Source organism: Thermobia domestica, chromosome 8 (genome assembly GCF_964235325.1).
Source record: "Thermobia domestica chromosome 8, izTheDome1.hap1.1, whole genome shotgun sequence".
NCBI classification, from domain to species: Eukaryota; Metazoa; Arthropoda; class Insecta; order Zygentoma; family Lepismatidae; genus Thermobia; species Thermobia domestica.
Genome location: NC_137461.1, coordinates 273,478,276 through 273,491,717, shown reverse-complemented (window position 1 = coordinate 273,491,717; position 13,442 = coordinate 273,478,276). Strand labels below are relative to the sequence as shown.

Here is a 13,442-nt window from a genome sequence, read left to right as displayed (position 1 = left end):
GATAACGAATTTTTGTTCAAATAACAAGTTTCATTTCTCTAACATTCCAGGATTCCGAGATATAAAAGTCTTTTCTCCCCGCCCCTTTACTTCCCCTCTAAGACATACATAAAAAAAACGCTTAAGTACATACCTAATTATTTCAAATGTAAAGTCCAAATACCAAATTCTATGCTCCTAACCTTCAGAGGTTCCCAGATATCGACGTTATTATAATAATTACAATCCCCACCCTCTTTCCTTTCCATCTCTTTTCTTTTCCTTTTTACTAAAACGTCAAAAAACACTGAAACACATGTCAAATTATTTTCAATGAGAAGTGCAAATACCAAATTTCAAGTCTCTAACCTTAAAGGATATAACATATTAATACAATAATTGTAATCCCCACTTATTTTTTTTCTCGCCCCTTTTCTTCCCTTCTAGGCCACACATAAAAAAAAATAAAAAACGTTCAAATACGTATCTAATTATTTTAAGTGAGAAGTCCAAATACCAAATTCCATGTTTCTAACCCTTTAAGTTTCCGAGATATAGGCATATTATTATACTAATTGCAATAATTGCAATTACCACCCGTTCTTTTACTTTCTACATCTTCCCTGCCCCTTCTAATTTAAATATCAAAAAGCACTTTAACAAGTATCAAATTATTTTCAATGAGAAACCCAAATACCAAATTTGAAGTATCTAACGTCAAGAATCATCAATATTTTCCACCCCATTTCCCCCCTTCCTCGTCGAATTTCCCAAAGTCCTTCCTTAGTGGTATCCTACGTCATAAACCCTATAAACTGTCCAAATTTCAAGTTTGTAGCTTAAGCGATTTGGTCTGTACGGTGATCTGTCACTCACTCACTCAGTCACTCAGGACTTTGCCCTTTTTATAAAGAGATATTTAAGATTTTATGGGAAATCCATGGATTTTGTCTTAAGGCCGCCAGTGTCTTAGAAATGTAATAGCTTTGCTATAAATTTTAAGCAATCAACTGACTTATCTGCGTCTATATGTATTATGTAAAATACCGCTTATGATATTTATTTTGCTCGTAATGAAAAAAAATAGAAATGATGATGAAAATTCAAAGACATCCATGATTTTAGCGTAATGCTGCAGGAGTTCAGATCATTGAATTAATCATAAGAGCCGATTGTATAAGATAGACTACATTAAATTCCAATGTGGCACAAAGAAAATATGCAAGATTACTATGCAGTTTTTCAACGTTATAACTCATTCTGAAAATATTATCATAGGGCTCACAAACAATCGAATTTTAATCCTAACTCGATTAATATATAACAAAAGGCAGATCTATACAACTACTGACTTCAGATCTGAACTTCGAAATTTCGGGTGTGGATCCAGGAACCGGATATCCGGATCCGGATCCAATATTCAAAACTTCGGATCCGGATCCAAGATACAAAACTTCGGATCCGGGTCCAAGATCCGAAATTCCGGATCCGGATCCAAGATCCGAAACTTCGGATCCGGATCCAAGATCCGAAATTTCGGATCCGGATCCAGGAACCGGATATCCGGATCCGGATCCAAGATCCGAAATTCCGGATCCGGATCCAAGATCCGAAATTTCGGATCCGGATCCGAGATCCGGATCTTATAGGATCCGGATATCCGAGATCCGGATCCGTCTGGCCATCCCTATCTCAAACTTGTTGTTACCGCGGCCCACATTAAATATCAAAAAGTACTTTGTGGCCCACCTACTTTTATTCAATTACACATTGTCATTCTATGTAATGGTGGTGTATTTCAAACCTATTAAATTCTGTAAATCATATTTCTAATTTTTCCATAGAAAAGTAACACAGAACTAATACTATTCCCAACGCAATGCCCTACCTTGTGACCGATTTTGACTCACCCATTCTCTTTCCGTCCTAACCGAACATCTCTACTGATTATACAACAGGGCAGGGCTCTGAGTAACCACTTACTCTTCATTTCATTAACAAACGCTTCCAATGTTCATTTCCTGAATGATACTTACTTTATAGTATATGTTTCTGCATCAAAATAAAATTTTCATAATTAAAAGGTAAAACTTCTCACGACCCAGCAAAAAACGGCCCTGAGAAACACTGGTCTAAATTAAGATTAAGATCATCTAGGAATGAAGGCAAAATTTTGGCTTTACATTTAGAATAATAATGAATACTTGTTAAGAATTGTTTCGTAGCCCAATCCATTTAAGATACATTATAATCACCACTCATTAAAATGTCATAATGTAAAATATTTATTCTATTAGAAAAGGCCTCAAAAGATTAACTAAATACATTAAGGTGCAAGTTAGGATGAAAGTATACACAAAATAGTAAGATTTTTCCAACTTTTCTCGGAAATTCTAGACAAGCCCTTTCTTTAAAAAGTCAAAATCAGTTAGCCGTACTACCTTAAGATTTTTTTCATTGTACAGAGAACACCGCCACCTCTCTCACATATGTGAGGTTCATAATGTCTATCCGATCTAAAGCAGGAGTAGGTGTCGGGAAAATAACCATCATTATTATAAATATCACTTAACCAAGTCTCAGTGACAGCAACGACATCATATTTGTAATTTGCCACAGAACTATAAAACTGTTGATTTTTAGTTCGTAATCCACGTACATTTTGATACCATAACTCAGTGTTTTCCATGATGAGTCTCTGTGCTTTCATTCATTTCTTCCATATTATTTGTAACAGTTAATTTCTTTAGTTTTCCATAGAACGATCCAACTAAAATACCTTTAGGCCATATTTCTGGATCATTTATAACATTATAATCAAACTCAGCGACCTTAATGTGAAAGGAGGTTTTAAGGTTAGTACATCTGACAGGTTTTAGATGTTCATTTAATATTTTTTTTCAATATTCTTAACGGAAGTGGATGGGCTGAATCTTGTAACAAACAAAGCTTGTTATGAACCAAGACGTTCGACTTATGATAGATGATGCTTATGTATTTGATCCCAAAACTTGGGTTAAATTTATGGGCTCAATTATTTGAAACTATATATCAAAAATGTCCTTCTCTTCATAATATTGACTTATTAAGTTCAGCTGGTAATAAGTCCTTCTATCCTATTATTACAATTGAGCAAGTGATTAAGGCCATAAACAGTCTCAATACCAAATCTTCCTGTGGTTTAGATGGTATACCTGTTTTCATACTGAAAGGCATTGTGTCCATCACTGCGCCTGTTTTAACATCCTTGTTTAATTGCTTACTTCTGTTTATCTTGATCATTGGAAAACAGTTGTTGTTGTTCCTATCCCTAAAACGAATGGGAAAATTTTTAACTGACTATAGACCAATTTCTCTGTTGAGTGTTACACCTAAGGTTTTTGATAAATTGATGTATAATTATTTGTACAATCATGTTTGTCCTAGCATTACTATGTATCAACATGATTTTATAAAAAATAGATCAACCACAACCAACTTGACATGTTTTATGGCTGATGTTCTTCCTACTCGCAAGAGTAATGGGCAGACTGATGTAATTTACTTCAACCTCTCTAAAGCCTTTGATAAGCTACCACATGACATTTTAATTTATACATTAAAATCATATCTTTCTATTTTATTTATTCCCTGGTTAGCATCATATTTGTCTCAAAGAAAGTTTGTTGTTAGGTATAAAGATAGCCTGTCTAATGTATACAACATTTACTCCGGTGTTCCGCAAGGATCAAACCTCGAACCACTTATGTTCCTTATGCTTATTAATGATATAACTGAAAATTTAGTTTGTAAATTTTTAATGTATGCAGATGTCCTAAAAATCTACAAATCCATTACAAATTTGGATGATTGTTTGGTGGTCCAAAACAATGTTAATAAAATACTACATTGGTCTAAAAACAACGTATTACCTTTCAATTGTACTCTATTACTTCAATGTCAGGAGTCAACTCGAATATTCTTCAAATATTTGGAATAGAAGTGCATGTTACATATCAAATACTTTGGAGACGATTCAAAATCTTTTTCTTGTCTGGCTACGTTGGAAATTTAACTGTTATAAAGGTATGTCTTTGGATGAAGTTAGGTTATCGTTGGATATGATTATGGTGTATCTTAAAATGTTGCATTCAATTCTTCATCGTATTTATTGCCAGTGATAACTTTGCATGCAACTAGCTATCACACAAGAAATTCTAAAATTTTTAAACCTATTCACTTGCTTAATGATCTACCCATATATAAAACTTTGTCAATGATCAATGATTTTGCCAATATTATTGATGTTTTTGAATATGATTTTAGTATTATTCAAAGACAGTTGTATAATTATTTCATAAGCAGCTGAGTGTATTACCTTCTTTTATATAAGACTAGCAGCGTTCACCCCGCTTCGCTGCGGTCACCCCGGAACGCAATAAACTTTGTTACTTAGATAATTTTTACTTTTTCGCTTTCAAATTGCAGTAAATGTTAACATTATAGCGCCTGTCATTTATGTTAACCCGCCGAGTGACACGGTCATGCGGGTTGCATATAAATACGTTTATTTTTATACCTATGATGAACTAACAAAGGATTTGTACGTTATGGACACTTGAATGGTCAATTATCTCAAGACACTGGTAATTAAAAATTAAAGTGATATGATAAAAACCATCTAGGGTCCAAATCCTAATAACCCCCCAAAAATGAAAGAAATTGGTTCAGCCGTATTAGCGTGATGAGCTAACAAAGGATTTGTGCGTTCTCTTTTATATAATAGATTATGTGTGTTTTATATGTGTTTTTTGTGCATGTGTTACTTGTACTCAATTTTACATTATGTTTATTTTCATCATTTGCATGTTTTTATTCCTATTTGACGAAAATTGTAATTGGGTAGATTAGTCCGTAATTTCCAGTATATATATATTAAAAAAAAAAAAAAAAAAAACTGTCATTGCAGACTGGCTTAGTTATTACTAGATATCGGATTTTTGTGCCCTTAAAATTCGTGAGATATGCATGCAACTATGCTGTCAAATATGTTAAAATATGCACTAACACAATGCAATAAAAGAGAACATTTTCAAACATGCAGCAAAGTTGTGATAAAGTTTTGTAGGTAAAGTATAAAATGGAAAGTGTACTTTACCTTTCAGGGACTCCACTTCAGAACTTATTTTGATAGTATTTACAGTTTTTATGACTTTTTAAACAGATTGTGAGATTAATGAACACAATGATATGAGAACACGATCTGTAGGTTCTCTTCACGATCGTATTTTAGAGTGTATTTACTTTGTAATTTAGAGTGTATTTACTTTACACGAAATAATACAAACCTCATTTTTCTACATGTTTTCACTGTACAGAAAAAAACAGTCGTTTTTAATAATTTACTCCTTCCCATAATTAGTCTTACGATATCATGAGATGTTTCACTAAATTTTTTATTGTCAGTTTGTAGCCAGAAAATGCCCTCTGAACGTCAACAGATGTTATTGAGCAATATTTATAAACAGAAGGAAGTGTAGTATCTATATTTTCTGGCAATCTGACTCCTGAAGGTATTTTCCGATTGCTTCAATTGTTTTGTAGTCGGAGTTTCTGACAAGAACATCCATCAATTTCTTTTCCACAGCACATTCGAATTTACCAGGAACTGACTGCAGCTCGTGCTGAACTTAATCAACTAGAGCTAAGTTTTCACTAAGCAGCATTCCTCGCATCTCGTGTTTCTGAATTGATGTTGACACGATATTGCAATGAGTCTTTATTATAGGATTTATCTTAACGTCTTAGCTATTGTAAGTGTCGTTGCTTTGCTGTTCGGTTGCTAATAATATTGGTCCTCCACAAACTAGGCATTCTTCCATTCTCCCACGGAAGAAACCATCCTGCTGCATAGACATTTAAATGCATTGAAAATACAAACCAAAACTGGATTTATTGCCATCCTATAAGCATATGTCTGACATAAAACTTATAGAATATGCTATTAAGCAGTAATATTACAATAACCTCTGAAATATGCATGTATATGCACTATAAAACTTCAAATTCGTGCTGTATTATTGTTGTTAGAAACCCCTACAAAATTTAAGAGAGATGCATATAAGTAAACAAAATATACATTTGCATAAAAATCCCGATTTTTAGTTTAAGAAACGCCAGTAAAAGATAGGTGAGGGGATGAGGGAGTAGAATGAAATAAACAAACATTGGCAATGTACGAGTAAACTTCACTGTACAGTAAACGTATGTTTCACTGTAGGTATTGTATTAAGTTTTAATTTTCTTTCTTGCTAGGGAGCTGTTCCTGCTACTATTGCAATAATGAGAGGAAGGATTAAGGTTGGTCTTGAGAAAGAGCAGTTGTCAGAACTGGCGGAATTGAGAACTGAAACGGTGAAAACGTCTAGAAGAGACTTTCCCTTTGTTCTCAGTAAGGTATCATTTTATTTTTGTGAATTATTTTAGAATGTAATTACTAATGTGTACTATTCTATTTCAGATTCTTTTCAAATTCAAACTGATTTTCCAACATATAAAAAGTGTTAAAAACTAAACCTACCTTCTTACTCAGTTTAGTTCTTATTTTTTTAACACCTTGACTGCTACCATATCTGTTGACCGTTATCTCTGTGCGCCACTCCCAACAGTTTTTTACATAAAAAAATAAAATAAATAGTAACTTTACATAATGTAAATAAATAAAATAAAATAATGGTGGAACTAATAAAATAATGAGGAATGATGTTCGCTTTTCTTAGGACTGTGGACTGTGTAAATGTATCACTGACTGGTGGTCGCGAACCTAATGGGCCCCGTGCAGGTATGCCATCAACAATCACCGATCCATTCACCAAGCCAATTGTCCCTGGAAAATGGAACTCGAATTCAGCCCGAAGAAGATAATTCCAGAGTATCTTGCATCACAACTCGAAGTTCGGCATCTAGGTCAGCAGTCTGCTATCCGCAACCCGTCGTGAGAAAGGTTGCGAACCACAAACTACCAAAACAGGGTGTCAACCTCCCAGTTGAGTTGGCAATGATGACTACTGAAACTGAGATTTGTGTGTGTAACGGCCCTACCAGAGAAAAATAATCACAATAATTTCCAAACAGAATTTAGCGCGACGGAAAAAAAAAAAATCCAAACTGAAAATTTTGAGAAAACTGAAAGAGTGAATTTCACCTCAGAATTCGGTTATTCCAGTTCCCGGTCACACTAAGAAAACCTTTTGCATCCATTCACAGCGGTAATCTTCATTTTTACCAGTGGGAGTATTTTTCATTTACTGCTCTGTACCTAATCAGTATATCACACACATTATAAACATGACTATATACTTGATTACTTAAAACTAAGCGGAAATTTTCCTTTTGTTTGAAAGAAAATATTCAATTCACGGCTTGTACACTTTATTTACATAATAAATTAAAATTTTAACATGAAATTTGCAGGAAACCTTTTTTTTTTTTTTTTTAATGTAAGATTTTCGTAAACTAGTATTCCCATTGGAATCCAATTTCAATAGTAATAATAAAAAGGTTTACAGTAAAGTTTTCTTTGGTTTGAACAGTCTTATTCAACATATAAATTGTTTGTATATTTCAATTTAAAAATAAAAATTACTTGATTCATTATATTAATACATATTTTCAGTATCTCTTAGGTGGATAATGAGGATTTAAAAAAAAAAAAAAATAAAATAAAAACAAATGAAAATAAAACAGACTGGTTGCACAACACTATAATAATATTCAAATTACATTATTTTACTTTTCAATCTGTGGTGAGCTAGTTTTCTTTTGTTTACCTTTTTATTTTCTTGCTGTGCGTGGACATCAGTTTGACATGGTGATGACTGGCTGGAGGGTTTATGCATTTTCAGATACCTTACACATGTAGCACGGTCCTCTCATTCTACCATTTTTTTTTTTTTTTTTTACTGACCCTTTTTCATATCAGACACAGGAAAACATACAAGAAAAAGCACATGAACTATCCCTAACCTAACATACCTAACCTATCCTAACCTAACTAACTAAACTAACTTAACCTAAAGAAACAGCACATACATTGACATTTTTTTTTTTCACTTTAAAATAAAATAATATCTTCCTAGCTACCACATTTTTTTCCCCAAGAACGCTTTGCTATCAGATCAGCTGTCTTATTGCCATTAAAAATTTCTGATTTAAATATTCTAAATTATTCCACTAATACTATAAATTACGATGGGTCGTTAGAATATAGTAGTCAAGGTACGAGCAATTAACGAAAATCTCACCTTACCGGTAATTTAAAAAAAAAAAAAAAAAAAAAAAAACTGCACCCATATACCTCACTTAAGCCTGGTATAGTAAATTAATACAATAGAATTTCACTTAAATCTGTTCTAATTGTTTTCAAAACATGTTTTCTAAATAATCCTTTCTTGGAATGTAAGCAAAGAAAAGAAATGAAAATTAAATAGTGAGCAGTACTTTTAGGTCTCCCAAACAACAATTTCTACAAGTTTTAAGGTCTAAAATTTTTAATTTTGGGTAAACGTAGGTACGTGTAGTACACACATTTGTTATTATTAAGAGAATCGATACCATTAACACTCAATCCCCCCATTGAGTGTGTTCTGACACTAACATTATGAATCCGTATATGTGTAATTTCGAGGGAAACTTCCAAGCTTAGTGCATCATAATGACTTCAATTTCTCGTGCAGAAAACACTATTTTCACTGTCATAACACTAAAATTTTGAAGATTTTCTACCAAACTGTCGAAGGTTAGCTACCAAACTGAATTTTCTATCCCTGTCGAATTGTTAACACTACCACACTTACTTGGTCAATCTTCTCCAAGAAAAGGTCAAAATTGGATACCTCTAAAGCTCCAGTCACTGTGCGGGGCCTCCAATATTTAGAATTTACACCACCTCTCGGTCCTGAGAGGTTGGAACAGTGTTTCGAAAATAATTTACCATGACCTTAACTATACGGCCATGCACTTCTAAAATATGTAATATGGCTGACCCCCAACCACTCTCGTTCTGACGTGGAAAGACTTGCTTGCGCCTCTAAATCCAATGTCCATTGAGCATATCAACGTTTCTCACTGCACTACGCCAATTTTTTGAAGATGTGAAAGACCAAAATATCACTTTAACTTGTTGCCATTCTTCAAATTTTCACCTTTTCTTACGTTTTTATAGACGAGAATAACTTTACGTCTAACTCTTAACACTGCTTCAGGTAAAAGACAAAAGATAATGGAAAGAAGATCCTTAATTGGATATTATTGATGACGTAACTATAAGACGAGATTTTCTCTACTGAACATCAAAAGTGCCGCAAACTTCAAACGCAGCTGTGATTGCTGATGATCCAATAGCAGACAATTTTTACCGAAACAAGGGATGTATCAAGAAGACATTATGGCTGACTTTTCTAAACTTAAAATTTTTTTTAAAAATTTCGAAATAAGATTTTGAGGTTTTCTTAAGAAGATTCCCTACATCAAAATTCCATTGGAAATAAAGTAAAAACAACTGAAAACTACAAAATATACTCTTATTTCCTAAAATAATTCAATATTTTTGATTAAATAAACAAAATTCTGAAATAAGATTACTACATATATTTTTCAATGAATCTATACTTGAATATTGTCATTTTGACGAAATTATGAAAATTTTGCGACTTACTCCTACAATACCACAATAAATTTCTACATATTTCAAAAATCTCTACCAAACAAAAAAATTGTGAATATATATAGGATGTTCAAAAATTCTCGGACCATATTACATTATACCAAGGTATAAGGTAACAAGTTCGTCAGTAATATTTTGTTTTCAGTTTGTTTTAGGCTCACAAATGTATGATTTTCTCCGTGTACTGTATGGTTTTACATATACTCTGTGTGGACATCAAATTTTGACTTTTGCGCCATATGTATGTAATTGCATTCACACCTATAAAACGAACAGGACAGAAGTGCAATATATTGTTTGTGTATGGAAAATTATACACGCGGCGCTACACGGAAAAGCCATGTGTGTATTGAAATTCCATACAAGGGCAATCTACGTCTTAAATGTACCCTATAGCATCTATTACTAATTATGAAAATAGTATTTACGAAAAAGAAAATAATGCGATTGTTCGAGAGAAAATCAAAATAACGTAGTGTGTTTCGGGCATGCCAAATACATAGCAGGCAAAGGAATCGCTCTTGTTCATACTAACGCAATATGCTTACTGACCTGGAAAAACTAGAATTAGTCACAACTTAATTTTGGTCCTGGAAGACCTGGAAAAAACAAAATTTAACCAGATTGCCATTAAGTTTTTGAAGTCATTTTTAGAGCGAGCGAGTAAAGAGGTTTTTAGAGCGTACATTTTTGATGTCTTAAATGTCTACTGAAACGTTTGAAGGGAATTTATTTATAAAGAAAATAACCTCTTTTGGACTGATAAATGTAAAGCCATTAAATACAAAAAGACCCAATTTATTCTCAGTGGTGAAAGCGAGATTATTAAAGAAGTTAAATTTCCTGAGAAATCTAAAGTTAAGTAAAATACCTTGAACTTGTATAATTTTTCAACTGTATATTTAAGTTGTTGTGTCTTCAAGTGTTTATTTTTGTATATTTTTATGGCTTTCTTTTAAAAATTATTTTAAAGAACTGCTGTTTTTTGGGCGGATAATTTTATAGAATTTGCTGATACAGTTTCCATATATGAAAGAGAAATACGTGCACATTCAAATGTATTTAAGAATATTTCCTTTTGCTTTGATCAAAATTACGTCTGATAATTAATTTATTCTGTTTTTCCGCTTTTTTACTGCAATATCTGTCGTTGGTACTGTACTTGTTTCACTAGTCATGTCGATGTCAAAACATAATTTTCCCATTATAAAAGTAAATAAAAGAGGAAAAAAAGCTATGCTAGTTTCAACCTAAAAGCGACTATAAATAAAGTACAAACAAAAATGTGTCAATCTTATTTTGATGGCTCATAGCACTCTTGGATATAGGTTAAACTTTCTAAAAACACAGTATTGAAATAGATTTGGATATAGTATTCCCTTATGCCATAAGTTGGATAATTTGGCTTGATGGATAATTTAATGGGGATGTAAACATCGAGGCTATTTGCCCACTTCACAACAGAGGCTAAAGACTCGATTGATTGATCAAAGTGTGCTTTATGGTGAACAAACATCGTGTGCGTGGGTTTTCGTGGGATTCTCCCGTTTTCTTCCACTTTCTTTATTCCACAGTTTTATTCATCCTCATCATCACCGTCTCCTTTAGCCTAACTGGCATAAACGTGGGACGTAAAACTAAAAGATTTCATTTTCCATATAAACAAGTACTGCCCTCGTAGACAGTGAAAATTTGGAAGTATTTCTTACCTTTATTATATAACATTAAACATCTATTCCCATATACTGGGAACGATAATTTTTTCCCCTTAGATCTCCAAAGCGAACAGTTCCACTTAGTTTCTCTTCCCTTTATGCTATATGGTTTCTCATCCTGTCTCTCTTCTGTGCCTTGTTAAGCATCTTGACCAACGATAGCTCTCCTCTTTGTCTTCTAATCTCACTGGAACATGCTTTCGTTTCCTTTGAACATTGTTTAGGTCTAAGTTACATCTGATCTCTTACAATGATCGATCTTAAACTGCTTCAGTTTTACATAAGTAACAAGAAGATGACACAGAAGGACCAGACAAATTTGACTTTTAACTTGCTGTTTAAGAACTGATAGAATGAATAGTTTCACATTTAATAGAATGTAGAATACTACAACTCGAGAATAATACTAACCTTTTAGTATTCCTAGAAGCTGAAATAGTTTCCAGTATTTCGGTTACATAAGCGAGAGTCCGTTTTCAAGGACCATAGAGGCTTCAAACATATCATGCAGTAAGATCTTCACATGGTTATATCTTCAATGTCAGCTATTTCTATGTACAGGCTGAAGGCAGTATTGTTATAGGGGGGTCACTGAAACGTAATAAAATAAAATTTGTGTTTGAAATAAAATGTTAAAAAAAAAAAAAAATATCCTAAGATTGGAGTTATGTCCATTAATTTTAGAAACTAACATAATTTCAACCTCACAGTGTTAATCATACACAATGTTTATTTTTTAAAATTTTTTAAAATACTTTGTATCAATTCTATTTTGTGTCAGGATTTTGTATCAAACATTGTAAAAATAATGTTTAATTAGTGCTTCTAGTTCTAGCTTCCGAAGTGACAATTCGTAAACATGGTCCTACAACACCGAAATATAGAAGAATAGATTCTTAGGCAAAACCCAATAGCCATGGGTGAAAAAAAAAAAGTGATTTTTTCTTATTAAATAAGCATCCAAGAGCATCAATTAGTAATTATACTTGAAGTGTTATCTTTGTCTTTTTTTTTTTTTTTTTTTTTTTTTTTAATTCTGCGTGGCCCTTGATCTATCCACCTATTAAACAAACAAACAAAAAAGTGTCGGAAAGTTCTTGATAAACTGTTGCATATGTTTATTAGCAGTTAGTAAAGATTGTAATATGTTGAAACATTCAAGGCACAAAATATGCGAACAGTTTCGAGGTATTTTTTCGCCTCTTTCTCAGCGCACCTAACGAAAACTTGTCACTACAGAAAGGATATGATGTGTGAACTTCCCTGCTTGTCCATTCTGAAGATTAAAAGAAAAAAGTTTTTAGTTTGATAGTAAGCTTTCCTTCTCTTCTTAATTTATGAGAATTTTTATTTACTGTTAGTAGATATCCATCCATCATATCAATTAGTAATAACATAAGTTTGTTTCTCTTTCTCTCTGTTTCGTGCTTATATATTTTCTTCAGGCACTCCTATGCAAACGATATTAAACGTTTTTATTTTCTTTCAGAAATTACATGGTGGAACAACAGTATCAGGAACCATGATCGTCGCAGAGAAAGTAGGAATACAAATTTTTGCAACAGGTACATTGTTAAATATATATATACTTCTGTTTTGTCAAAGATATTAAAATATATTGGTTTTTATTTAATTATTAGACTGTCATTGTAAATACGAATAATATTGAACACTTAAGATTTACAGCATATAAACACATACTATTCCAAAGATAAAAACATGTGTGTTACTAGCACACACAGAAAATAATAACAATGTGAACTTTCCTACGACACTAAAACGCATTGAATTTCTTGTCTGTATTTGTCAAATATACGAATGTTAAACTAGCAGATCAGTGTTAGAGCGTTCACCTCTGGTGCTTGGAGTCCCGGGTTCGATCCCAGCCCCTGCCAAGTGAACTTTGTGGTGGACAAACATCGTGTGCGTGGGTTTTCTCGGGGTTCTCCCGTTTCCAACCACTTTCTTCATTCCACCATTTCATTCATTACTCATCATCACCGTCTCCTTTAGCCTAACCGGCATAACCGTGGGACGTAAAACTC

At 32.9% G+C, this 13,442-nt stretch overlaps 1 protein-coding gene across 1 annotated transcript in view; it reads left to right on the top strand.

Annotated features, from left to right (window-relative positions):
• The window catches only part of LOC145693637 (pseudouridine-5'-phosphate glycosidase-like), a 116,445-nt gene that overhangs the window by 13,805 nt on the left and 89,198 nt on the right, over positions 1-13,442 (top strand). Inside the window, exons 3-4 of the mRNA XM_081769818.1 lie at positions 6,274-6,414; positions 12,887-12,962. Coding sequence (XP_081625944.1) covers positions 6,274-6,414; positions 12,887-12,962 — 217 coding nt within the window. The remainder of the gene's footprint in view (positions 1-6,273; positions 6,415-12,886; positions 12,963-13,442) is intronic.